A 26,354-nucleotide genomic window follows, 5' to 3' on the forward strand; every position below is an offset into this window, starting at 1 on the left:
AAGGAACAGAGAAGATAAGGTTATAAACAAGGGGGATACGGCTATAGTTATAATTTACATGGTATTTACACAAGAAATGTCGGCATGTGGGATGTTACATACAGTGTTGTCGTGATACCGTTGGTATCGTAAAGACAGAATGGTTTAAGTTTTATTACATTCCCAACAAATGCAAGACGAAGTGGTTTTTGTTATATGTTCGCCATTACATTCCCGAAAAGTTATATAAAACGAGGTAAAAGTGGTTATTGTTGTAAATCCCGGCAGGGGTGCATTTCTCGGCATACCACACAACGGCACCTTCAAGGTTCCACCCCAGTCCAGTAGATGGCGGTATTACGAATTGGCCGTAGACCCTGGTGACGTCTTTGCCTACGTCACATGTAAACAACTCGAGTCTCAGCCTGTGATGTGGCAGTTGGAGAGTCCATGCAACGTTGAAAATGACCGCTACAGCTGTTACTGATTGCCTGGAAGCTCATCACCTTTTCAGTCTTTATCAGCGGATAAACGCGCTAAACGGCGCTATGTAGCGCAGATTCTTTTCAAAGTACGTTCACTCATTTAAAATGACCCGTTCGTTCAAATACAAGGGTTAACTTACAATGCACGTTCACATAAAACCCTGTTAGTGTAGAGCGTATAAATAACAACTAACCCTTTTGTATCCCAATACCATTTTATGGCATAGGGGTCTTTAATATGCGACACGTTGAAGAGTAAACACAAGAACAGTCCACCTAACCCTTAAGCTGTCATACGATCAACAAATATTCCCTTTAGGACATTAGTTCATCAGTAATTTAATTCAAAAGAGTTGTCATATAACGAAACATTTCTACATTTTCTTCCATGATGCGAACATCACAGCAAAAGTATTACGTTGTATGCCCGCATCTGTCTAAATTGTGATTCAGAGCGACCTTCTCATAAGCATGCATAGGTTGGAATGGACTGCTCCCATCCTGACCTTATAATTCAATGTGGAGTCAGAACCCATCCAGGACTTCAAGTTGAGCAAGGCGGCCATGTGAGGCCTGCAGGAGTTGAGGGAACAGGACCATAGCCGGAGATTCTGATATACGTGTACTGACAGGCCCACCGTCAGTCTTACAGCGTGGTGTCACGGGTCTTTAGTGTTCCCAGGTCCACAGAGTTGCCATCAATATAGAAGATATTGCCCAAAATCATGTTCCAGGCCCACATTTGCATCCTGTGCTTTGCTGCATGTTCACATAGACAACCCAGATCAGGATTTATCAGACAATATGGACAGGTAGCTGCCAATTCCAAGATTTCCCGACCCAGATATCTCTGAAAATGCCAGATTAACTCACCTCACTAATGTAACAAAGCACAAGCCCAGCATTATATGGTTAGATCAACTTAATAGTTCTGTTCCTCCAATTTTAGATCACTATTAGTTATTCCTGCAGTAGTCACCATTTGTCCTGAGTTCTACACAAGTTAATATTCATACTTGACCTGTGCACCATGTGCATTTCACATATGCAGGGATCAGAATGGACATTTTCATTTTTCAGCTGAAATAGCCAGGGTCCAGGAATAAAGCAGGGCAACATTATTTTATTATGCAACACCTTGGATTATTTGTGTGACACTGATTGTTAGACATACTACAAATCACTCCAGGCTAATTATTTACTTTCAAAAAAAAAAAGCTCGCATTGGGCCAAAATACATAAGAGTAAATGATTCAGATTTACTTTATTGACATTCGTGTACACAGAACAATAATAATAATAATTTCCTTGTATTGTCATTCTGTGTAACAATGTACACATAACGAAATGTAGATTGCACCTGACCAGTTGTAGCGAGCCAATGCAGCCGCAGCCAACAGAGGGCGCCGCCAACCTTTTTTTAAGTCTTAGGAATGACTCGGCCGGGGCGCGAACCACCGACCTCCCAGTCTCAAAGCGGGCACCTTACCATCTAGGCTACTGAGCTGGTGTCAATGCATTCGATCGGCACAGTTTCCTTGAGCGTCAGCCAAGATAGATAAGATTAACCAGGTCTTCGTCAGAATTTTAGCGCAGCAGTTAAGTCATCTCACAGCCACTTCCAGTTGTTAAATGGTCCAGTTTATTGTCCAGAGAGTGAATGTTGGAGCGAAAAATTGATGGGAGAGGCGTTGTGTCACAAAATGTAACAAAAATATACCTCCATAAAACTGGACCATCATGGAGTTCTTAAAATAAAATATTTTCATTTAAAAAAAAAAAAAAACTGCAGAGATGTCATTGTCATGGAAATTTGTCCATGACCTTCCTAAAAAGGATCAGGAACTGCTCATTTTTCCAAACCTGTATGAAAAATCCAAGAGCGTGTGTATCAGTCAGTATTCAGCAGTTGACTTATTTACATTGTCAAAACTGTCAAACTTATTTGAAACAAACCCACAGGTACTTTATGTGAGAATGTTTGAAAATTTGCATCCCTTGGCTGACATGGGATTTGGACAGACAGGAATACATGGAAACACTTTATTGTTAGCAGGGGGAAAGACAATACAGCATCAAAAAGCTGTACTGAAGCTGTCCTGCTTAATGAGGCCTTGAAATCACACCTAACAAATAGAGTTACCTTGTTTGCCACCAGCAAGTCTGACCTCCACCAGCTCTTCCTTGGTAAAGAAATACCACATTTCCTTTATGTGTGGCAGGAGCCTGTAAATAAAACATTGTCAAACTTATTTGACGCATTTGCCCACAGGTACTTTGACTCATTAACCCAAATGGACATAATGTAAGAATGTCTGAAGCCTTGCATGCCTTAGCAGCCAGAAGGTCTGGACAGACAGGAATACAGGGAAACACATTATTGTTAGCAGAGGGAGCAACAATACAGCACCTAACAGCTGTACTGTAGATGTTCTGCTTAGTGAGGCCTTAAAATCACATCAAGACAGATTCTATTGAACAGAAGGTAAACTTATAAAATTTCAATGACCTTGTTGTATGCCATCAGCAGGTCTGACCTCTGCCAGATTTTCCTTGGTAGCGACAAAACCCACATTTCCCATTATGTGGGGCAGGAGCCTGCAAATTAAACATTGTCAAACCTATTTGAAGCACGCAACGACAGGTACTTTACTTGACGCAGTAACCCATAGGTACATAATGTCAGAAACCATGCGAGCCTTGGCTGCCAGTAGGGTTGGACAGGCAGGAATACCGGGAAACATGTTATTGTTAGCAGGGGGAAAGACAATACAGCACCAAAAAGCTGTACTGAAGCTGTCCTGCTTAATGAGGCCTTGAAATCACGCCAAGACCAATTCTATAAAAAGCCAATAAGCTTATACAATTTGAATTACCTTGTCTGCCATCAGCAGGTCTCTGACCTCCGCCAGATCTTCCTTGGTAAAGACAAAACCCACATTTCCTTCTACGTGGGGCAGGAGCCTGTAAATAAACCACCGTCTAACTTATTTGAAGAACGAACCCACAGTTTCTTTTTACTTGACCCATTAACCCACAGGTACTTTATGTCAGAATGTCTGAAACCTTGCATCCCTTGGCCGACATGAGATTTGGACAGACAGGAATACACGGAAACATGGTATTGTTAGCAGGGGGAAAGACAATACAGCACCAAAAAGCTGTACTGTAGCTGTCCTGCTTAATGAGGCCTTGAAATCACACCAAGACCATTTCTATAAAAAGCCAATAAGCTTGTACAATTTGAGTTACCTTGTTTGTCACCAGCGAGTGACCTCCGCCAGATCTTTAGTAAAGACAAAACCCCCCACATTTCCTTTTATGTGGGCAGGAGCCTGCAAATAAAACACTGTCAAACTTATTTAACAACCCACAGGTACTTTATTTGATGCAGTATCCCACAGGTACCCATTCACACACACACAGTCAGAATGTAAAGCCTTGCATGCCCTAGCTGCCAGGTCTGGAAAGACAGGAATACAAGGAAATGCGTTATTGTTAGCAGGGGGAACAATACAGGACCTAAAGCTGTACTGTAGAAATCCTGCTTAATGAGGCCTTAAAATCACATAGACTCATTCTATTGAAAGCAACTTATTCGCATGGGCGGCAGTAGCTCAGGAGGTAGAGCGATCGTTTTAGGATTAAGGGATCCCAGTTCGAATCTCAGCTTGTCCGTGTTACATGTTGAAGTGTCCTTGGGTAAGACACTGAACCCCCATAATGCAGGTTAGCAGCCTTACATGGCTGCACAGACTACGGCCGCTATTGGGAAATGTAAAGCACAATGTAAAGCGCTTTGGGAAGTCATTGACTTGAAAAGCGCTATATAAATGCAGATCATTTCATTTTCATATCAATCCATTTTATAAGGCAATGCTATTTCGCATTTACAACTTGCTCAAAATTTATTTTAACATGGTGCAATTTAGCTAGGGTCCCATTAAAATCACTCAAAAACTAGATACAAAGTCAATTTAGTGGCGCTTAGGCATAGGGCGACATCTCGTGAAGGGCAATGTCATTTCGCAAGTCAATATTTTCAACTGGTCTTAAAATGAGTTATACGGGGTATGCAAGGTGCTACTAGTGCTCGATGCTTTTCTGTTGCATCTCATAAAATTGACAATTTAATATATGCACATTTCATGCTGGGGCTATGTCCCGCACAACACCGGTGGATAAACGTGTCTCAAGTTTATTGCTCCCTTATAATATACTACAATGGGCGGATGAATCCTTTAATTAGTTTAATAAATTTAAGTATTTTCCACTTTAACAATTTTAAGTCGGTAATGTCATTTAATAAAGTTACCGTCATTATCAGTTAATTTTTGCATTTCCATCACTTTGAATGGTTCTTTAAAACGGCTTTATAATTAAACATGATTTTATTTTATATAGTTATTGACATCCGCTGGGATTTTATACCTCTGCGAGTACGTTTTGAAGGAAGAAAGATGAACGAGGAGTGACCACACGACACGTGCTTTACTGTTAGCTCGCTAACGTTAGCCATTGGTTACCATTAACATGCTAGCAACCTCTCGGCCTAGCCGCAAAGTTAGGCACAGAAGTACAAAAACGTTCTACGAATGATGAGTCTGTTCTAATAGCAAATAAAGATAGACGATGATTTTTTTTGCTCGCTGGCGTTGGAAATGTCTCATTTGAAGCCGGGTTATGTGTAGATATCGGAACTCACCACAGATCAGCGTTGCTTGAAAGAAAGAGAACGGCTCCAGACTCAAACTGAATTTATAGTTAATGTATTGACCAATCACGTTGGACTTAAGGGTGGGTCTTGATTTATATTGGGCAATGGATACGTCAATCATTTATAAAACAGGAAATGAGCAGCGAATTCAAGAAAACACGTTACTCAAATAAATTCAGTAAAATAAATAAGAAGAATTAATCAATTGTTTTTTGGGGAGTTGTGGGCGTGTCTTAAATACAATAGAGGGCTCCGCGCTTTGTGCTAAAAATAGTAACACGGCTTCGTGCCGCCATCTTGGAAGTCTGTGGATTACAAGCGGTGATAGCGAGAGGAGCAAATATTTACTCAGTTTGTCTATTTATTTACTCAACTAGCTTCGTTTGTGTACGGATTTTGTCCATCAACACTATGGAAAACTACGTGGAGAGTTTAGACAAGCAAGCACGGTGGAAAATTGGATCCCTACAAAATTAAAAACAAGGACTGGAAGTCTGATCCCGATTTGTTGCCGTGTGTGACTTACATCGAACTTGTTAATTATCTTATTTGCCCATTGCAACTGTGTTGCAGGTTTAGGGGAATGTTGTTCTCATGTTGCTTCCCTTTTGTTCTATGTTGAACAACCCGGGAAAGGCAACGCTTCTCCGAACGGCACACCGGTGGCTAAGTTAGCTTAGCTTTCGGGGGCTTTAAATCCTCTATTGACGCGAGTTGACTGAGGAAAGGAGACTCTCTTTCCCTGAAACCGCGTTGAATTTCTCCACCAAAATAGTGTACGAATGAGAAACGGAGTTTTGTTCGGTTTTTAAATGTCGTTTTCGGCGAAATACCTCACATATATGTTATAAAAGTAGTTTGGGGTCGTCGAACTGTTGTCATGAAGTACACATGTCCCATAACCTTTTTAAAATTTATTTCTACATCATAAATAATTCAATTTACCTGTCAGAAAGTGGTCAGAACAAACAAATTCGACCGGTTGATAGCTGCCAGCCACATTCGTCTTCGCCGTTCACTTTTCTCCTGAGCTTCAATCCCCTGATCGTAAACACACTTCGGAAGTCTAAAGAAGCCCTTCCCACCCTTTTCCCCTCGGCTACAACAGCCAACAATAACGCACGTATTCGGCATTACAATGTAGAATCTAACTGGTTCGCTGAACAATAACAATGAAGTGAAAAGCTTTGTGGACTTCCAAAATGGGCGCCAGCAATGCATTGTGGGTAATCTTAGGACCTCGAAGCACTCTATAGGGAAAATCAAGTGTCACTCTGTTACAAGACAGAGAGCGTTTAAAACTGAACCAAAATTTCAAATAAAAAAATTATGATAAAAATGAAAGTAAAATTTTTAAAATGTTGGAAATTATCGACCAATTGCGTTCCACCCAATAAATCAGGGGTATCAACCTCATTTGAGCTTCGGGGGCATATGGTGGAAAATAAACTTTCACGGGGGCTGGACTAGTTGATTAAAGAGAAAGGACTCCTACCGGTCCCCCTTTGTCAGTCCGTCTGCAAACCTCAGTTAACACTAAGCAAGCCTTTTTTAACTCTGACTCCTACCTGTTTTTCTCTCCAGTCTGTCCCCCGGCTTTACCCGTTTTTGGATACTGGCCACGTCTACTCTCCCGTCCCAGCTTTCGACCTCGTTATGTCCCTGACCACGTCTACTCTCCTTTCCTGGCTTACGAGTCGCTTACAACCCCGACCACGTTTTTGCTCTCCTGTCCCGGCTACTGACCTGTTTTTCCGCGTTCAGAGCAACCTGCTTCCCACGTCCAGCAATCACCGGATCGTGGTCGCAACCCTTTCTCTTTATTCCAATAAAACTTGTGAGAAACACAACGCAAGTGGTTCCTGCCTCCGTTCTGGTCTTGACATTTTCATATGAAAAATAATCTTGCTACTATTGACTAATTATCTGAAATATGATCGGTTGACTGAATTAGGCTCACCGTAATAAAAAAATAAATATTAATTCTGAACGTTTTACTTCAGATGATGTATTGTCGCCATCACGGGGACGTTATTGGGAAAAGAAAGCGTAAAAATGTGTTTACCTTCCTTTAGCACCTTGCTCCAGAGGACCCCAACTGGCTTTGGAACCTTGGAAGTTTTCATTTTCAGCTTCAGTTATCGTTTCTAGTTTGAACTTTATTTTACTTTTACGTTTTCTTGCTTTTTTGTTTCTATTTTCTCATTGCTATAGTTATTATCATTGGTGTCTCAATGATATTTAGTGACTAGTAGGAATAAAACGTTAATAGAAGGGTACGACGATGATTAGTATATAACATATGTGACCATTGTTATTATAATTCATATCCGTGAGGTTTTGTTATACTTAGACACAAAAGAGGAGCTATCTGTGAAATGTAATTATTAAAGCAAGATGAAGGGGTAAGGAAAAAAAAGCGTCTGCTTCTTACTACCCCTTTTGAAATATGTTATGCTAACATTATTTTTGTAGTTGAGTCATTTTTTTGTCCTGTTTTTATTTTCTAATGTTCGGTATAAAGTTTTCATTCATTTGGAAAAAAAAAAAAAAAGGAAGAGAGAAAGGGAGAAAAAGAGAAAGACAGAAGGAAAGTGAGAGAAGGAAACAGAGAATAAAAGTGATAGTGAAAGAAAGAAAGAAAGAAAGAATCAAACAAACAAAAAGTGGGATAGAGGGAGAGACAGAGAGAAATAGAGAAGAAACAGAAAGAAAAGATAGATTGAAAAAGAGAACGGGAGATAAAGAGAGAAAGAAAGTGAAAAGAAAGGCAGATAGAGGGAGAAGGAGCGAAAGAAAGAGAAAGGACAAAGAGAGAAGAGAAAGAGGGATAAAAAAGGGAGACACTGTGAGTTTGTGAGAGAAAGAGAAAATAGAGGGAAAAAGAAAAATAATGAAAGCGAGTGAGAAAAATGAGACTGAGCAGGAGACAAAAAGAAAGAGAAAAAGAGAGAGAAAAACAAAAAAAGAGAGAGAGAGAGAGAGAGACCAAGTGTGAGAAAGCGAAAGAAATACAGTATCTTTATGAGTAGCGCCTGGCTTTGAGGACATCAAGTGTATGTATTAAAAACTGCAGCTTTGTTTTTTGTATCTTGCGCTTCTCTTAGCGTCATCTTGCAGGCCGGATTCAATCTGTTGACAGCTCTGATCCGGCCTGCGGGCTGCGAGTTTGACACACCTGGATTGAAGAAATAAAAAATGTAAAAAAGGAAAATTTAAAGAAAAAACAAAAACGTAAGAATAACAAAAAAAAATGAAATGACATTAAAAAACCGTCGGAATTTATTGACAAATTGAGATGGATTTGTGGATTTGAAAAAAAAAAGAGAAAGCAAAAAGGGGCCGACGACAAAACAGTAACCACTAGAAGGCCCCCAAGAGCAGTAAAGTGTTTAGGTGCCAACTATTTCCCCATTGTGACTTTTTGTGTCCACAACCAAAATACTACAAAAAACTACTAAACTAAAAATCAAGTACAGTGCTTGAAAACAGGCACAGGTTCTTTTATTTTATCATGAAGAGAAAAAAATAGTAAAAAATATGATAAAAATACTTGCAGGGTAATATTATAATACAACACACTACTACGGAAATATTATCCCAGAAAGACTACAAAAATACAACTACAGTAATATTACAAAAAACTAAAGAAATATGACAACAATATTACTTATAAATACTTCAATAATACTACAAAAATACTTATATGGAAATACTCCAAAAATACCAAGTCAAGTCATGTTTATTTGTGATTTCCTTAATCACAAGAAGTCTCAAAGGGCTGCACAGACCACAGATTATTGCAAACAGCAGACTATTTTGACACCATCCCCTGATCTAAAACCGACATGAGGGCAAACAATACACAGATATTGTCAATATAAAATATAAGTTATTCATAAGATATAGAATATAAGTTTGTTTTAGGCTTAGAATTAAACATTTCCACTGAGGTTGCAGAGCGAATCTCAGGGGGCAGAACATACCACAGCACCGGGCAGCACCGGGGCCCGAATGGAGAATGCTCTCAAACCTGCGGATCTCTTCTTGGCTCTTGGGATCACTCGTAGACCAGCATTTTCAGAGCGAAGACTCCGGACCGGAACACAGGGGGGAATTAAATCTGAAAGATATGAGGGAGCAAGTCCATGTATGATTTTGTATAATACCAAGAGAACCTTGAAATCACATCTTAGGCTAACAGGGAGCCAATGCAGGTTCGCTACAATTGGGGTAATGTGATCATACTGTCTTGTCTTAGTTAAAACCCTCGCTGTAGCATTTTTTACTAGCTGAGGGCTCTTGATTTTCGACTTCGGGAGACCGGCGAGTAGTGCATTACAGTAATCGAGACGGGAAGCAACAAACGCATGAATTATAATCTCCACGTCCAAATGAGACAGCATAGGGCGAATTTTAGCAATATGGCGAAGATGGAAAAAAGCTGTTCTAGTAATATTCTTAACGTGTGTTTGAAAGGACTGATCGAGGTCAAATGTGACACCTACATTTTTGACTGAGTCACTCTGGGTGATATTACATTTATCAATGTTTAGAGCAGTTTTTGAGAACAAGTCATGGCATTTAGATGGACCAATAACTTATATTTCGGTCTTTTCAGTGTTAAGGCGCAAGAAGTTGAGTAACATCCATTCTTTTATCTCAGTGAGGCAGGCCTCCAAATTTCCACAGTTTAGTGTGTCAGATTCCTCCATCAGAAGATATAGTTGAGTGTCATCTGCGTGGCAATGGAAACTGATATAATGCACGCGAATAATCTCACCTAATGGAAGCATGTAAATGCTGAAAAGAAGGGGGCCAAGTACGGAACCCTTCGGAACACCACAGGTAACAGTAAAGGGCTCAGATGTCATTTCACCATATTTAACACAGTGCGTCCTATCTGAGAGGTAGGATCTTAACCATGAGAGTTCCTGAGAGACCAATCCATTTTTCCAACCCTTCTACTAAGATATTATGGTCCACAGTGTCAAAGGCAGCACTAGGTCCAGCAGCAGCAAGAGTGATGAAGCGCCGGAGTCCATTGCCAGTAGAAGATCATTGGTTACCTTAATCAGGGCTGTCTCAGTAGAGTGGTTAGCCCTGATTTCTGATTGCATAGATTCAAAAAGATTGTTCTCAGATATAAAATAATTCAGCTGCTGTGCCACAACTTTTTCAAGTACTTTAGAAAGAAACCTTAGGTTTGATACAGTTCTATAGTTACATAAGCTTTCTGGATCAAGGTTGGGTCGTTTCAGTGTAGGCTTGATAACCGCAGACTTAAAAGCCGCTGGAACTACACTTGAGGAGAGTGACATGTTCATAATATTTAGAACTGAAGGTCCAAGGACCCCAAAAAGACCTTCAATCAGTGAACCCGGAAGTGGGTCAAACAGGCAAGTAGTTGGTGTGGCCGTATTCACCACCTGTTTAAGATTATCAAGTGACAAATGACTAAATTGGGAAAAAAAAATCCCTGGACAGCCCCATGTTGCGCATCTATGATTTTCAAACCTTTAATGTGTGACGTATTTACATGGTCTTTAGAAATGTCTTCAGATTCAGATTCAGATATACTTTGTTGTCATTCTTGTACACATGTATACAGAACGAAATGTCGATACATCTGACCCGCATAGTTTCCTTGAATGTACAGATATAAATATGTAGTATTGAGTTGGAGTATTGAAATACTAAATCATATACTAAATAATTATAGCTATGAGTACTATACAGTAGTGCAAAGAGTTCAAGAGGAGCAGCTGAACAGATGTGCAAAATGGGCAGTCAGGTAAACAAGTCACTATACAATAACAATAACAATGGAGTACGGTAGTGCAGAGGAGAACAGATGTTCAAAGGAGTGGCTAGGTACAAGAGAACTGCCAGTAGTGCAAGGACAAAAAAAACAAACAAACAGATGTACAGATTAGCAGCTGGGTAAAATGAAATGAAATGAAATTATTTTTTTTTGCATTTATATAGCGCTTTTCAAGTCAATGACTTCCCAAAGCGCTTTACAATGTGCTCCACATTTCCCAATAGCGGCCTTGCAGCCATGTAAGGTGCTAACCTGCTTATTGGGGGTATTAGGGGTTCAGTGTCTTACCCAAGGACACTGACATGTAACACGGACGAGCCGGGATTCGAATTGGGATCCCTTGATCCCAAGACGAGCGCTCTGCCTCCTGAGCTACTGCCGCCCCACTTGGTAGGCTTGCTGCGTGTGTGTTTGACCATTTAACAGTCTAATGGCCAGGGGGACAAAGCTGTTGCAGAACGTGGTGGTCCTGCACCACACACTGCAGTACCTCTTCCCAGAGGCTAGCAGAGTGAACAGTCCATGATGGGGGTGAGAGGGGTCCCTTATGATGTTCTTGGCTCGGGATAGGCAGCGCTTCTGGCCAATGTCCTGAATGGAGGGGAGAGAAGTCCTGATGATTTTCTCTGCTGTCCTCATCACCCTCCTCACACTACCCAGTCGGAGGCACTGCAGCCTCCACACCACACAGAGATACAGCTCGTCAGGATGCTCACTATGGTGCCCCTGTAGAATGTGAAGAAGGTGGGTGGGGGCAGGTGGGCTCTCCTCATCCTCCGCTGCTGTGCTCTTTTCACCAGTGATGCAGTGTTCACAGACCAGGTTAGTTTGTCTGTGATGTGCACCCCTAGGAACTTGGCGCTGCTGACAACCTCCACAGTCTTGTTGTTGATGAGAAGTGGGGCATGGTTGGGCTGGTTTTTACTGAAGTCGATAATGATCTCTTTAGTTTTGTCAACATTCAGGACCAGGCTGTTGACTCTGCACCAGCCCACCAACTGCTCCACCTTTCCACATCTCTTCCAGTATGCGTTGAATCTTCTTATTAAAGAAGGCCATAAAGTCATGGGCTGAATGGGTAAAACTATCTGGAATAATCTGTTAGCGATGATACAGTGTAAAAAGGATTTTGGGATTATTCTTTTGTGCCGCAATCACCTTAAAAAAAAGGCTGTTTTTGCAGAGGCAAGGGCTGCTTTATACTTTAACAAGCTGTCACACCAGGTTTGAAGAAAAATCTAAAACTTGGCAGTGTGCCATTTTCTTTCAGATTTACTGCAGTCTTGTTGAAGCGATCTAGTTTAATCAGTAAACAAAGGCGTGCTTCTTTTAGGTCCTGATTTAAGACGTAGGAGCGGTACGGAATCCAGGACACTAGCCAGGGTAACATTAAACTCATTCATTTTTATTTTAATGTTCAAATAAAGTTTTCATTCATTCATTCATTCATGAGTGAGTAAGTCAATAGAGCTTTTATATAAAGGAAACGACGAAACTATTACAATAAAGGTATATTATATTCTATTCTATTCTATTCCTGAAAGAAGATCAGAGAGCTCAGAAACTATGCCAGTGCTTATATTGCATCCGCTAAATCCTTTAGTTTTTTTAATACAATATTTAGCCAGCACCTCAAATGTAACTAAACAATGATCAGAAATAACGGTAGTACACGGTAACAACGTCACATTTGAGGTTGAAACCCCACGAGTCAGAACCAAGTCTAGCGTGTTTCCATCTTTATGAGTCGGCAAATCAATCAGTTGATTAAAAACAAATGTATCAATGGGAGACCAAAACACAACAGTAAATGAACTGATGAATGTTAATGTCCCCCATAAATAATATTTTAGAAAGCACAGAGGGAAACCCTACAGGTCAGAGTTTTCAAAGTTAATTGAGTTGGGGGTTGCTGAAGCTAGGATCTGGGTGAGGTTGCGCAGAAATGGGTTTTCTACTAAGAAAGTGCTGATAAAAACATTCCAGATTTTATATATGTCCACTAGATGTTGCTGTAATATGTAGAACAACCAAAAATGAGTCCAAAGAAGACTACAAACTACGGAGACTAAAATTGAGCGATAAGCACCCCTTTTCTTGCAATTTTTACTCAGCCTTTTTGCAAAGAAACAAACAAAGAATATGCTAACCACTGCACTACAGAAGCAGATAAATAAAGAATGTTTTGAAAAAACAAACAAAACAAGAAAATCCCAAACTAAAGCAAAATTAATAACGCATATCAATAACCAATTATTTCCTGGGCCACAATGACGTTACAGAAAAACTGCCAATTAAAGCAACATAATAATTTAAGCTTAAAAAGAACAAAACATGAAACTCACGCCGGGAAGTAATTTCAACATAATTTCGAGGGGGGATGTGCTTTTTTTTTTAATGTTGAGGTTTTTGAGTCTTTCCTTGCCCTCATGTAGGTTTTAGATCAGGGGATGGTGTCATAATAGTCTGTGGTGTGCAATAATCTGTGGTCTGTGCAGCCCTGTGATACTCCTTGTGATTAAGGGTGTCACAAATATAGATGACTTGACTTTACATGTTTTTGAGATTTATCTTGCCCTCATGTAGGTTTTAGATCAGGGGATGGTGTTTTCAATAGTCTGTGGTTTGCAATAATTTGTGGTATGTGCAGCCCTTTGAGACTCTTTGTGATTAAGGGCTATATAAATAAACATGACTTGACTTGACTTGTCTGAATTGCTTACTAGGTCAGACAACAGTTTAGAGAATTAATCTAAGAAAACTGAGTATGGTCCTGGCGCGCGATAAATAGTTACTACAAAAATGGACATTAAAGAGGACCGCATAATAAGATCATTGAACGCCTTACAATTATTACAGGTACGGGGAGTAAGTTTGAGTATTTTTTTCAGAAATGAGCGCAACACCGCCACCCTTCATCAAAGAGCGTGCTACATCACAGCTCGCGTAGTCTTGAGGAGAAGCCTCATTTAACAGTAAACACTCATCCGGTCTCAACCAAGTTGCACACAGATTCAGGTTAAATTTGTAATCACGAATAATATTACCAACAAGTAGGGCTTTAGGAGCAAGCGGTCTAATATTTAAAAGACCGAATTTTAGCTTTGCTAAATCGTTTAACTTAGCCACTTCATAATACAATAATACTAAACGCTACTAGATAAATAATGCTACAAAAATACTAAAACTGAAGTATTAAGACCAAAGTACTGCAAAAATACAACTATAACGCTACTACAAAGATTCTACAATGGAAATACTATAAAAATACTACTACATAATAATATACTACTAAACACTAATAGAGAAGTATTACTACAGAATACTAAAACTGAAGTATTAAAACAAAAATACAGCAAAAATACAACTACAGCGATACTCCAAATATTCTACGATGGTAATACTACAAAAATACTACAGGTACAGAATAAAAAAAATCTTCAATAGAAATACAACAAAAATACCACAGAAATACTAAGAAAAATACTCCAATGGAAAGTACAAATAAACACTGCAGAAATACTACAAAAAACGACTGAACTTCATCAAAAATCAGACTCCATAAATGCTACAAAAATACTAAACAAAACACAACTACATTAATACTTCAAAACTAAATATCAAATATAGAGCTTAAAGAGGGACCTAATATATTATTTTTCTTTAATTATGAGTATTGATTATATTTTTATGATAATATTTCCAAATAAAATTGATGAGACTAATCTATTTCAAAAGAACCAAAACAGATAAGTATCTGCATGTGTGTTTTTTTTTATAAATGTAAAAATTAAAGCCCCACGACCCTACTGAGGATAAGCGGTGCATATAATGAATGAATGAATGAATGAATACATAAAAAATAAAAGTAACAGTCGGCCCCCAAATCAAATTTTGCTTAGGGTCCCATAAAATGGAAGCAGTCATAAGGCATATATCTGTTATCAGACAAGAAGCGAGTTTTAAAAAAAGAAACACATTTGTATTCATGAAAAATAATGACTATAAAGATAAAATGAAAATAAAAAATGTAGAGAAAAGTTGAATTTTTCCGCAACGTGAGTACTTTGGATAGCTGTCCGGCAGATGGCAGTAAAAACACCAATATTAACTCGCAAACCACCAAGTACACCAAAGAAGAAGAGGCACGTTGCTACGCCGTAGTGATGGCAATTCCGGCTCTTATTGGAGAAGCGGCGTTTACAGATAAGGTCTCTTGCGACTCCCAAACGGCTCTTCGGTTTCTTTTGTTAAGCCGCATATTATCATTTCTACATAACTTTGTGCGTGAATTAATTAAAAAGGCGAAAAATAAAGGAAGAAAAGAGAAGAGAAAAAGGAGACAAAGGGGAAAAAAAGAAAGGAATACAAAAATGAAAGAAAAAATCATGGTCCTTTGTTGTCTGTTGTCATATTTACGTCGTTTCCTGGTTAATTCTGGTTGTTTTTTGGGCGGGAAAAACTTATGTTCGTTTTTTATTAAATATTTCTTTTTGCGGTTTTGGGGCGTTTTTTTCTTTGTTAGTTTTTGGTCGTTTTTTGTCAGTGTTTTGTTCCTTTCCTGGTCAATCTTAGTTTAGTTTTTACACATTTTTTTTAAAATTTTTTTTTTAGTCGTTCTTGCCATTTTGGTCATTTCCTGGTCAATTTTATCTGTTTTTTGGACAATTCTTTTGGTAGCTTTTCATTTGTTTCTCGGACAATTTTTGTGTGTATCTGTTTTCGTCGGGTTTTTGGTCATTTCTTGTCATATTTTGGTCGTTTCCTGGCCAATTTTTGTTCGTTTTTTTGGACATTTAGTTTGTCCGTTAATAGTCATATTTTGATTGATTAATTTTCGAATCTTGCTCATTGTTTTTTTTTTACAATTTTACTTTGTTTCCGGTCAGTTTCGTGCATTATTCGGTTGTTTTTTTTGTCGTATTTTGTTTTTCTCCTGTTCATTTTTTGTGTATTGATTTGATAAATTTGTAATTTTATTTTTACAGAACATTTCTGGGGTTGTTTTTTGTTGTATTTTTCCTGATCGATTTAAACCAAAAATATGGAATCCCTACATATTTTTAGCCAATCACAAGAGAAAAAAAGCATCTTGAAAGGAGCCGGCTCCTGTCGATCACTTCTAGAGTCGGCTCATATAGCCGTGTCGTTCTTGAATAACACATCCCTGCTTCGAAGTGACGTCAACGTAATCACAAGTCACAACGTGCTTCCCGAGAAACCAAGATTTGGATGAGTACCTATCTACTCGCTATTTTGCCAACCATATCATGTCATACCTACCACAACTTCCAAGGGAGTTGTGGGTCCAAATATTGGGATATCTTGGCGTGAGAGACAAACACAGAGTCCGGGCGACATGCACGTACTTCATGGTAGTTGTCGACTCTGCAGGATTGTGGAAAAATTGGACCGTGATTCTAACTTTCCCGAAACCTTCTTACACCGATCAGTTCTGGGCCACGCTGCGCCGAAGGAAAGTCCGCAACGTGGAGATGAGAAGCGTCAAAGAGAAGAACTGGATCCAGCTAACAAGGAGTCTCCCGTTTCTCACCTCTTTGACTTATCACGAAGATGTTTTCTCTCATGATATTTTATACTGTCTAAAGAAGTTCCCCCAACTGACACATGTCCTCTTGGAAGGGGTTCCATCCTCGATTGACCTGAACCACTTGATATCTTCTCTCGCGGGTTTGAGGAGTTTGAAGTTTCTGGAGATTCACAAAATTGCGGGTAATAAGCAACGTTTCACGACAACCCGCCTGATCCTTTCTGCCCTTCCTCAACTGGAGCACCTCTCACTGAGGTACTTGAATAACCTCCGAATCCCAAAAGTCTCAAGTTCTCCAGGGGAGGGAACGCACATGTTATCAAGTTTGGAACTCATCGACTTCCCAGATGCTGACCTACATGAGACCGTGAAGCTAGTGCCGGAGTTGAAAGCACTTTCGCTTGTCTATCTGATGAAATATTGTGGCTCAGATGGAATCCGGTTTATGGGTCAGGAACTGTCTGCGAGTCTGAGATGCCTCCCCCGACTGACAACCTTGTCTATTCAATCAGGTCCACACGATCTGACATACGCGCGTTCCGTACCGTCTTCGGTGAGCAGGTTCTCCATCTGCGTCCCGACTTTGGAGGAGCTGGAGTCTGTCTCTGCGCGGTTGCCGGATCTCCTTCACCTCCAGGTCAACTGCGAGCACTTACCTGACTCTCTTCGTTCCTTGGACTCCGGAGATCGATGGCCCCGCGGTTTGTCGAGCCTCGCCGATGAAATCAATCGACTCTTTCCGAAACTCCGTAGTCTCGGCGTACAATCCGACAGTTTGACGGAGGAGGACGTCTTAGCTTTTCGGAAGTTGGCGGACTTGAAGCGTTTGGTTGTCTGGAATCGGACCCGGCGGTTATCGGAAGTGGCAGCGAAATTGGAAAGGCTCACGAACCACCGAGTCAGGGTTGTAGAACAGCAAAATAAAGGGTACTTCTGATTCTGGCTTCTTGTCTGGGGACAGTTTTTGAACCTCCAAATAAATCATGCATTGCAGTAGACGCTCCGCTACTTACGAAAAATGGTAAATTCGAAAAAATTTTTGGGGATGTCGAAAAAATATCCGGACATTGCTGTTAGATTTTGTATTGTGTGCACCTTTTTCAGAATACAGGACAGTGCTGTAGTACTTCGTACTGCCGCGTGGCGCTGTGAGAGGTCACCCAGGATCTACCCTGAAGAAATCCGGCTTCTACTTCATAGTTTCTTGTGTAAACATATGATACTGTATCTCCAGCGCGCTAAGAACTTTGACATGTTTATTGTTTAATATCTCCTACATCCATTCAATATGGTTGGTGTAAAGTGCAAAGACGGGGCGAGACATTTCTTTTGAAATGAAAGTGGAATAAGAAAGCTTGATGCGGTTGAGAAAATGGTTAGATTGCTTTTTTTCCCCACTCTACCACGGAGGAGGACCTCTTGAAGCACGTCTTCCAAAAGTAAGTTCAATTTCCATCCATCCATCCACTAATATTCTGCTTATCCGGGGTCTGGTCGTGGGGGCCTGGTAAAATGGAAGCCCAGATTCCCTAACCCCAGCTACTTCTTCCAGCTCATCCGACGGGATCCCGAGGCGTTCCCAGACCAGCCTAGAGACATAGTCTCTCCAGCATGTCCTGGGTCGCCCCCGGAGCCTCCTGTCGGTGGTACATGCCCGGAACGACTCCCGAGGGAGGCGACCAGGACGCATCCTTCATCCTCCATGATCTGCTACCTTATCGTGGTGGAGTTTGTGTGTCCCAATGATCCTAGGAGCTATGTTGTCCGAAGAAAATAGGTAAAAAAGTAAAGGATAAAAAGGATTTTTCTTTTGAAAAGTAAAGTATAACAAGGTAAGAAGGAAAAAAATAAAGAGAAAAATAAAAACAAGAATTTTAATAATTTTTTTTTTTCGTTTTTTCCTTTTTTATCCAATTCCTTTTCTTTCTTTGCTTTTTCTTTTTTCTCAATTTTCCTTTTTGCTTCCCTTTCCCCTACTTTTCTTTTTATTCCTGTTTTCTTTTTTTGCCTCTTATTTCTTTTTCCCTATTTTTTGTTCATTTTTAAAAGAAAAATCTGTCTTTTCCTTTTGTCTTTCTTTGAGAAAGGCTGGAAGGGAAAAAGGTGCTTTTTGCTCAATTTTAGTCTTTGTTAGTAGGCTTCCTTGGTCTCATTTTTGGTTGCACTACACATTACAGCAACATCTATTGAACACATATAAAACACCGTCCATTTAAGAACAGAGCAATGTTTTTATCAGTACTGTTTTTGTGGAAAACTGCATTTGGCCCAACCTCACTCGGATCCTTGCTTCAGCAGCCTCCAACTCAATTGAGTTTGAGACCCCAGATTAAAAGTGATTGAAAGTCTGATGAGGGCATGAAAGCTGGTTAGATGTCAGCTCTTATTTGTGAAACAAAGGACATTCAGGAGTTGCCTTGACCACTCATTTTCGCTTCGTGTGTACAAATATTGTTCCCTTTAACAATACATTGGGTGCGGCATATAGTCGGGTGCAGTTTATACTCCGGAAATTCCAGATTCTTCAAACTGCAATTGACAAGGGTATTAAACGTCCCAAAGAAATGCCCGCGGAAAAATCATAGTTTATTTGCATAGGGTAGAATCAAAAACTCATGTTTACATAACACCCACGCATGTCTTATCAACTTTGAAAATACAATTTTTTCACAATAGTCCTTTTTATTAGCGCGGCTATTAAAACACTTCCGGTCGCCTAAAATGACGTCACAAGCTCTGACATAGCAACCTATCGCAGCTCACCATCTACGTTAGCAAACTGTTGGGGCGACTTGTCTTTCAAAAGTAAAAAGTTCGTTTTTTTTATGAAAAAAAAGCCAGCTAGCCACAAGACGAAAACCAGAAAAAAGAATATTTCAATTCCTGGGGATATTTTAGGTAGAATTTCCCTGGAAGAGTACAGTAGCTTTAAAAATGAGCTCAGCAGACCGAAGTTAACGTCACTATCCTCCCCCCACCCCGGAAATGCACTTCACTTTCGGGTGGGCGTGGCCTGCGATCGTCTCGTTAAAATCTCGAAAACGAGCAGTGTATTCGACAATATCGCATTGAAACATTTTGGCACATTTTATCCTCCACCTTAAAAAAGTTCAATACAACACCTTGCAAACTGAATAATTGCTAGCAAAAAAACATGTAGCTCACCGCAACCTGCTAGCATTTGGCACTTCCATGCAGTGATACCTCAATACTCCCAACAACAGCATTTAAACAAATCAAGTAATTTTTGCTATAGTATTCAAATAAAGAATTGGGACTCAAGCACAGCAGAGAGGGATGTGCGGCCATCTTGGCTATGCTAGCCTGCTTGGTTAGCATCATTTCGAGATGAACGTTGGTCCACTAACACGCGCTGAGGATTTATTGTGATTTAATGAGGTTTTTTTTGGCCTTAAATAATGGATCCCAAGAAAGTTAGCAAGACACGGTACGTACACCGTTTTGATGGCCAAATTTAAGCGGTTTTCCAATCTCTCCAGCACCCGGAATCTATATCTCCACACCAGTTTTCTTTGGAGTTGCGTAACGGGCGGTGACGCTTTATATGACAACGCCATACAAACTAATACCAGCTGCCGTGAGTCATGAGGAAAGAAAAAAATGCAATGTCAAAGCAAAGCCACCAGAGCAGGCATGTCAGCGTCATTTTTAAGCAGATGTATTTTTCCTCATGTGCTGCGTGGTCTCTCGAATCTGACTTCTTGGAAACATGGCAACAATTTCAAGCATTTATGGGAACTTCACCCAAAATTCAAGCACTTTGTAAGTACGGTAAATGCTTTAAAATCTTTTTATTCTTATCTTCATTGTGTTTGATTATTGTTATATCCACATAATTAAGGTACAAGATTTATGAGTATTTTGGATATTAATTGCTGTTTAGGTACACATTCTTTTCCCACGTTGGGCATTTTGAAATGTGTAGGAACGTATAAAATGGAATACTATTACTTTGTATGTGAAAAATGTTTCAGTACTTGAACAAGTATGTATTCGAACACCGATCCCGAAGGGATTATATGGTCGAGTACTGAGGTATCACCGTATTATCAAATCGCGAATAGAATAAAAATGAGCACTGGGCCCGAGTTCTTAGAAACAGAAGCTGGTTAAAGTGTGCGCATAGCCCAACAAAACAAACTTGAACAAAAACAAAAGAAAACAACCATCAGCACGCCAGTAGAGCCAGCTCTCCCCACAGCAATTTCATTTAGGAATACATAGTTTCATCAAAACACAGTTCCGTCACACAGGATAGAAATTTTCTGTCGGATTACAAAACCCCAAAAGCATGCGCTTTGCATACATTGTAAAACATTTTTGTGAGTATTAATTCCCAAAAGTGTAAAAGTATGAAAAAAGGAAATGCTATATATTGCACTTGTCATTTGCCTCAAATATAGAAATTGTGCATGAATACAGATGTCAACTGTTTTTTTTTTCTCCAAATTATTTCCTTTCATTTTAAAGGGACAGTGTGTATTATCTGACCACTAGATGTCATTGTATAGTGTAGTGCAGGGTCTACAACCTTTTTCAAGCTGAGGATTACCCAGTTTGATATGAATTTCTAAATTAGCAACTTGCCTGGATGCTTGTTAAATAGCAAAGAATGCAGTTTGATAGTTAGCTAGAAAGGTAAACAGGTAAAAAATAACCCAGAGCTAGATAGCAACCTAAATGAGTAAAATGCCAACAAAATAGCCAGATAGAAAGCTAAGAAAAAGCTAGATAGCTAGCGAAAAAGGACAAAATTTAGCTGAATAACTAGCAAAAGATAACATTTTAGCTAGATAGCATGCAACAAATGTAAAAAGCTAGCTAGATAGCTTGCAGAATAGCTACAAAAGTAGCTTGATAGTTAGCTAAAAAGGTAAACAGGTAAAGAACGAAAAGGGAGCTAGATGCCTAGCTTATAGTGTAAAAAGCCAACTAAATATGCAGATAAATAGCTAAAAAAAATAGAGAGCCAGCGAAAAAGCACAAGGAGGAATACAAACTTGAGAAGCCTAAAGTGATAATACAGAACCATTTTACTTAAAGAATTTTTGCCTAGCCCATTCAAGGTTTCCTGGTAGCAGCAAGATGGCAAACAATTATGTCAGTTTCCTCTTGGTGAGTCTCATGTTATGTAAAATAAACACACTTTTCTCGACCTGCAAGTATTTAAAAATAAAGTTTTCTATGATAGTGATGTATTTTTGCTTATTCAAATCAATATTGTTTATCAATGAACATTTTCCAGCCAGAGGCGCTACATGATACACACTGTCCCTTTAAAAAGTAACAGACCACAGCCGGCTATAAAAGTAAGGATCACTACTACTACTTAGATCAGGGGTGTCAAACTAATTTAACTCGGGGGGGCCACACGATAGAACAAACATTTTCTCAGGGCCTAGTACTAGGACTAGTAGATTGAGAAAGAAAAAAAGAGAGAGAAAGAAATAAGAGAATGAGAGGGTGGGACAAAGAAAGGGAGAGAAAGAGAGAGAGAGAGGGAAAGTGAGAAACAAAGTAGATAAAAAGAAATTGTGAGAGGGGGAAAGAAAGAGAGAGAAATAAATAAATCCAAAGATAAAAAGAGAGAAAGCGAGAAGGAGAGAAGTGGAGAAAGAGAAGGGGGAAGCAAAAGAGAGAGATAAAGAGAGAAAAGGAAACAAGGAAGATAGAGCAAAAGAAGGTAAAAAGACAGAGAAAGAGAAAAAGAGGGACAAAGAAAGAAAAATAGAGACAGAGACGTGAGAGAGAGAGAGAGTGAGAGAAAAAGGGAGGGAGAGAGAAATACAAGTACAGCGTTTGTGAGAGGCACCAGGCTTTGGCAACATCAAGTGGACATATTTCAACCTGCTGCTCGTTTTTCTCTTGCGCTTCCCTCAGCGTTGTCTCGCAGGCCGGATTCAATCCCTTAGCGGCCCTGTCCCGGCCCGCCTTTTTGACACCCCTGACTTGGATTGAGCAGTTAAAGATAGCAAGAATTAATACTACTCCTCCCTGACATAAAGTATATGATTAAAAACCTCTATATGCAGGAATACAAATTTTGCTTTTTGAAGTCCTTGATAATATTTATTTTCTTTTATTTTTCATTCCCATGCATCTGATACTAGTACTGTATTTGTCGGAATCCCCTTTAAAAAGATCATGTGCTGACCCAATACTTTGCAATAGTACCAGTCCATCCCCCGAAAAAGACGGTAAAAAAGTTGTCCCATTGGTAGAAAATGTTGCTTATTTTAATGACAGTTACTCTTAATATTTTGTTTTAGTACCCCCCCCAAAATTAAGACATTATCAAAGTATTTATCCACCTTGCCCGAATGAAGAGTTCAGCACTTTTTAAGTATTATTTTTTCAAATGTATTCATTTTTTAAGGTGAAAGGAGGCTCATTGTCTACCTCCCGAGTTGGGGGAGTTGTTTACTGGTAAAAGTGATGGATGAATACTGATAGTTTTGTGCTTTATGCTAGTTATTGGAATAACTCTTAATATGTTACGTCATGACTAAAATGACCAGTCATTTCAATCAAGTAACATTAGTATACCGTACATTATTCAAGCTGTCGTTCTCTAATTTATTACTATTTAAAATTGCCTTTCGAGGTGACATGTATGTTTTATGTGTTGGATTTCACCAAAGATATTCCCCCCAAAAATGCGACTTATACTCCAGGTGCAACTAATATGTTTTTTTCCTTCTTAATGATGCTTTTTTTTTTCGCCTGGTGCGACTTATAGTCCAGAAAATACGGTACTTGATCTATTTTTAATTTTATGTAATTGATTATTGATTGGATGGACTTGGATGATCTGATTGAATGGTTGTTTACATGAGACGTTACTACTGTTACTTAGTACTCGAGTCGTTTTTTTCACCAAGTACTTTATTTATTTTTACTCGAGGAACTATTTGGATGGCTACTTTTTACTTCTATTTGAGTCATATTCTTCAGAAGTAACAGTACTTGTACTTAAGTAAAATATTTGTTGTGCTTCAAGCCGTTCCTGCCTGTCAAAGTTCCTGACTCCTTGTCGCCTGGGTAGTTGCACCAAAAGACGGCCGTTATTCCTTCAGCCGTGAGTTTTTTCACACGATGCTTTGATTCATCATTCCTCCCTATGCGGAGCGCTTTTTGTTTATCTCCTTTTTCCCCTCAAATAAAACTATTAATACTGCTCATGTGTCCACGTTTGAGTTTAACTACCAAACCGTACATCATGTTTATTTATTTTGTATTTTTTCGTGTTCTTTGTTTTCAAACTTTTTTGGAGTAGATAATATCAACAAAATGTTTCGTTTTGGCCTTTTAAAAGTAGATTATTTAAAATATATTTTTTCAAAATAAATTTGGTATTGAATATTGAAATCTATCTAATTTTAGAAAAACCCTAAGTTAAGTCATATTTGTAGTTTTTATATTAAAAATTACTTTATTTTCTAATAAGAAAAAAGGTGCTACAATGATACATAAAAGCTAAACAAAGTCTCGTTTTTCCAATAAAAACACAAGAAAAATAATACTTAAAATTGCATTATTTTGTTTTGTAGGACAAAAAATGTTTAAAATGAGCAAAATAACTACAAAATAAATGAAATCATTACTGGCAAATAGAAGATGTGTTTTTTTTCTTTGTAAGAAAAATAATTCTTAAAAAGAGAAGAAAAATGTCCAGTCTACTCTTTAAGACAAATTCTTAAATTTAAATGTTTTTTTCCCCTTAGTTTACAAAACAAGTAAGAAAAAATATAGTAAAATAATAAGACATATACTTAAAACTAGTACATTTTTTAGCCAATGGGACAATTTCTTAAATATATATATTTAAAAAAATAAAAGCCTCAATCGATTGTAAATTTCCCCACGCGACAGTCTCATCAAGAGATCCGTGTTTAAAGAATGAAAAAAAAAAAAAGTTTGTTCACCCCGATTGGCCACACAAATGCTAAAACTTATCACTATTTGAAATAAAATCTCTTAGGGTCAGCTGTTATTCACTGCCATAGACGGCAATAAATGACAAAGATCAACGTTAGCTAGGCTTCCATAGATGACTATTGACATCAAAGATCTATCGTAGCTAGGGTGTCATTAACGGCTCTTGATGTCTAAGATCTATTGTAGCTAGGCTTCCATAGACTGCTATAGATGCCAAAGGTCTATTTCAGCGAGACTGGCAGTAAATTTGTGGAAACACCTTTAACCAAAAGCCCGAGAGTTGCCACAGGCAAGAAAATCCCAAGGGCCACGCCCCATCCCGAATGTAGCGAGCCTAGCTAAAGAGTTTAATGAAGCAACCGTGGCAGTAGGGCTTGTCGTTCTGCTCCTTGAAGGTTCCCTTGTTGAGCTGCTTGAGGCAGAAGGCGCAGACGAAATGTTCGGGGTGGAATTTCTTGCCCATGGCGGTGATGCATCGGCCCGTGATGGCTTTCTGGCAGCCCGAGCAGAGCGAGCCGCGACGCTCGTGGTAGTGCGCCTCGCAGTAGGGTTGGCCCTCGTGGTCGAAGAAGCTACCGTTGATGAAAGGCGTGAAGCATTCCTAAAAAAAAAAAGAAAAAAAGGAAATGCCGTCATACGGCCAGTTTCCTATAAAACGGCTCGGGAACGTACAGTAAGTGTTAACCCCCGTTACAAAGAAAGGAAATTAATTAATTAATTAATAGAAGTATAATCGAACATTTAAATAAAGTATTAAAATTTGTTTGGAGACACATTGTAGTTGACTATATACAGTATGTCACAAAAATGAGGACACCCCTCACATTTCTGCAGAGATTTCATTCTAGTGTCTAGTACAGGGGTGGCGAACAAGTTTGACACAAAGAGCCACACCACGCACTGACCCGCCATGACAGACAGACACACACAAACACACACAATTAAAAACACATTATTTCATATTATCCTTACAATACAACAAGTATTGTTCGTGTGTTGATTTCAAGGAAAGTGTCCACCCTCAATACACACAAGAAAAAACTAAACATGAAACAAGGCAAAGAGCCACAGTATATAGAAAATAAGATGAGGCAAAGAGCCGCATACGGCTCTAGAGCCATGTGTTTGCCACCCCTGGTCTAGTAGAACAACACTGAAGAAACATCGCTTTGACACAATGAAAGGTAGCTTGTGTAAAGCTATTACAGCTGTGTAAATTTGTTTCAACCCTCAAAAAACTCAAAATCTAGCCGTCAAAAACTAAACCCGTTGCAACAAAAGTGAGTAAACCCTAAAGTGAAAGTTCATAAAGTGTATGGCTGAGTATTTCCCGGCTGACCCCACCAGCTCTTCATTCTTTGCAGCAATGCTGACAGCACTCCTGCACCTATCTTTCTTAGCATTTGGATGTGCCGCTGTTCTTTGGACATCCAACACGGGCCCTGTTGTGAGTGCATCCTGATTTGTTAAAACGCGAGTGGATCTTGGCCACTGTCCTGCTGCTCAACACATCGAGAAAAAGAATGTCATTAGGATTTTTTTCTGTGTCTCTCAGCCAATCAGATGCGTTAGAATGCGCATGTGAGTCTGACGTCTGCCTTCTATTATTTCCTGGATATATTTTTTTAAAGCATTTAGTTTGTGCAAGTTATGGAAAAAAATGACGAATGAACAAAACTGTGTTGTGGACTTTTAAGACGAACGTTTGCAGATACTGCCGTGCTGTCCGCCAAAATGTGAAATGCACTCGGTGGCTCTTTATTTGGCAGTAATTTACGCCTAAAATGAACAGAACCCATGCGGCTGAAATCCAATATTCACAATCGCCTATAGGTGCCC

The 26,354-nt window shown here is 39.3% G+C and overlaps 2 protein-coding genes and 1 long non-coding RNA gene across 3 annotated transcripts in view; 1 reads left to right on the plus strand and 2 right to left on the minus strand.

The window, feature by feature from the left end:
• Positions 1-1,699: 1,699 nt before the first annotated feature.
• Positions 1,700-5,222, minus strand: LOC148363859 (uncharacterized). Its single transcript, XR_015850701.1, has 6 exons — positions 5,170-5,222; positions 3,717-3,799; positions 3,341-3,428; positions 2,974-3,062; positions 2,608-2,690; positions 1,700-2,327 (listed from the first exon to the last, which is right to left on the minus strand). It is a non-coding gene; the product is annotated as an uncharacterized LOC148363859 (long non-coding RNA).
• A 10,966-nt stretch (positions 5,223-16,188) lies between these two features.
• On the plus strand, positions 16,189-17,549 carry LOC148363860 (uncharacterized). The gene is made up of 2 exons (XM_088337110.1): positions 16,189-16,380; positions 16,459-17,549. The coding sequence occupies exons 1-2, from the start codon at positions 16,276-16,278 to the stop codon at positions 17,491-17,493; spliced, it is 1,140 nt and encodes a 379-aa protein (XP_088193236.1). The 5' UTR covers positions 16,189-16,275; the 3' UTR covers positions 17,494-17,549.
• A 1,572-nt stretch (positions 17,550-19,121) lies between these two features.
• LOC148363861 (uncharacterized) overlaps positions 19,122-26,354 on the minus strand; it is a 50,329-nt gene continuing 43,096 nt past the window's right edge. Inside the window, exon 14 of the mRNA XM_088337940.1 lies at positions 19,122-25,116. Coding sequence (XP_088194066.1) covers positions 24,850-25,116 — 267 coding nt within the window. The 3' untranslated portion in view covers positions 19,122-24,849. The remainder of the gene's footprint in view (positions 25,117-26,354) is intronic.

The sequence above is a fragment of the Urocampus carinirostris genome, chromosome 6, assembly GCF_059441175.1.
Source record: "Urocampus carinirostris isolate Australia breed hairy pipefish chromosome 6, RoL_Ucar_1.0, whole genome shotgun sequence".
NCBI classification, from domain to species: Eukaryota; Metazoa; Chordata; class Actinopteri; order Syngnathiformes; family Syngnathidae; genus Urocampus; species Urocampus carinirostris.

Coding starts and splice junctions, on each gene's coding strand:
- LOC148363860 (XM_088337110.1), top strand. CDS start 16,276: ATGTCATACCTACCACAACTTCCAAGGGAGTTGTGGGTCCAAATATTG. Junction 16,381..16,458: donor CGACATGCACGTACTTCATG/GTAGTTGTCGAC, acceptor TACACCGATCAG/TTCTGGGCCACGCTGCGCCG.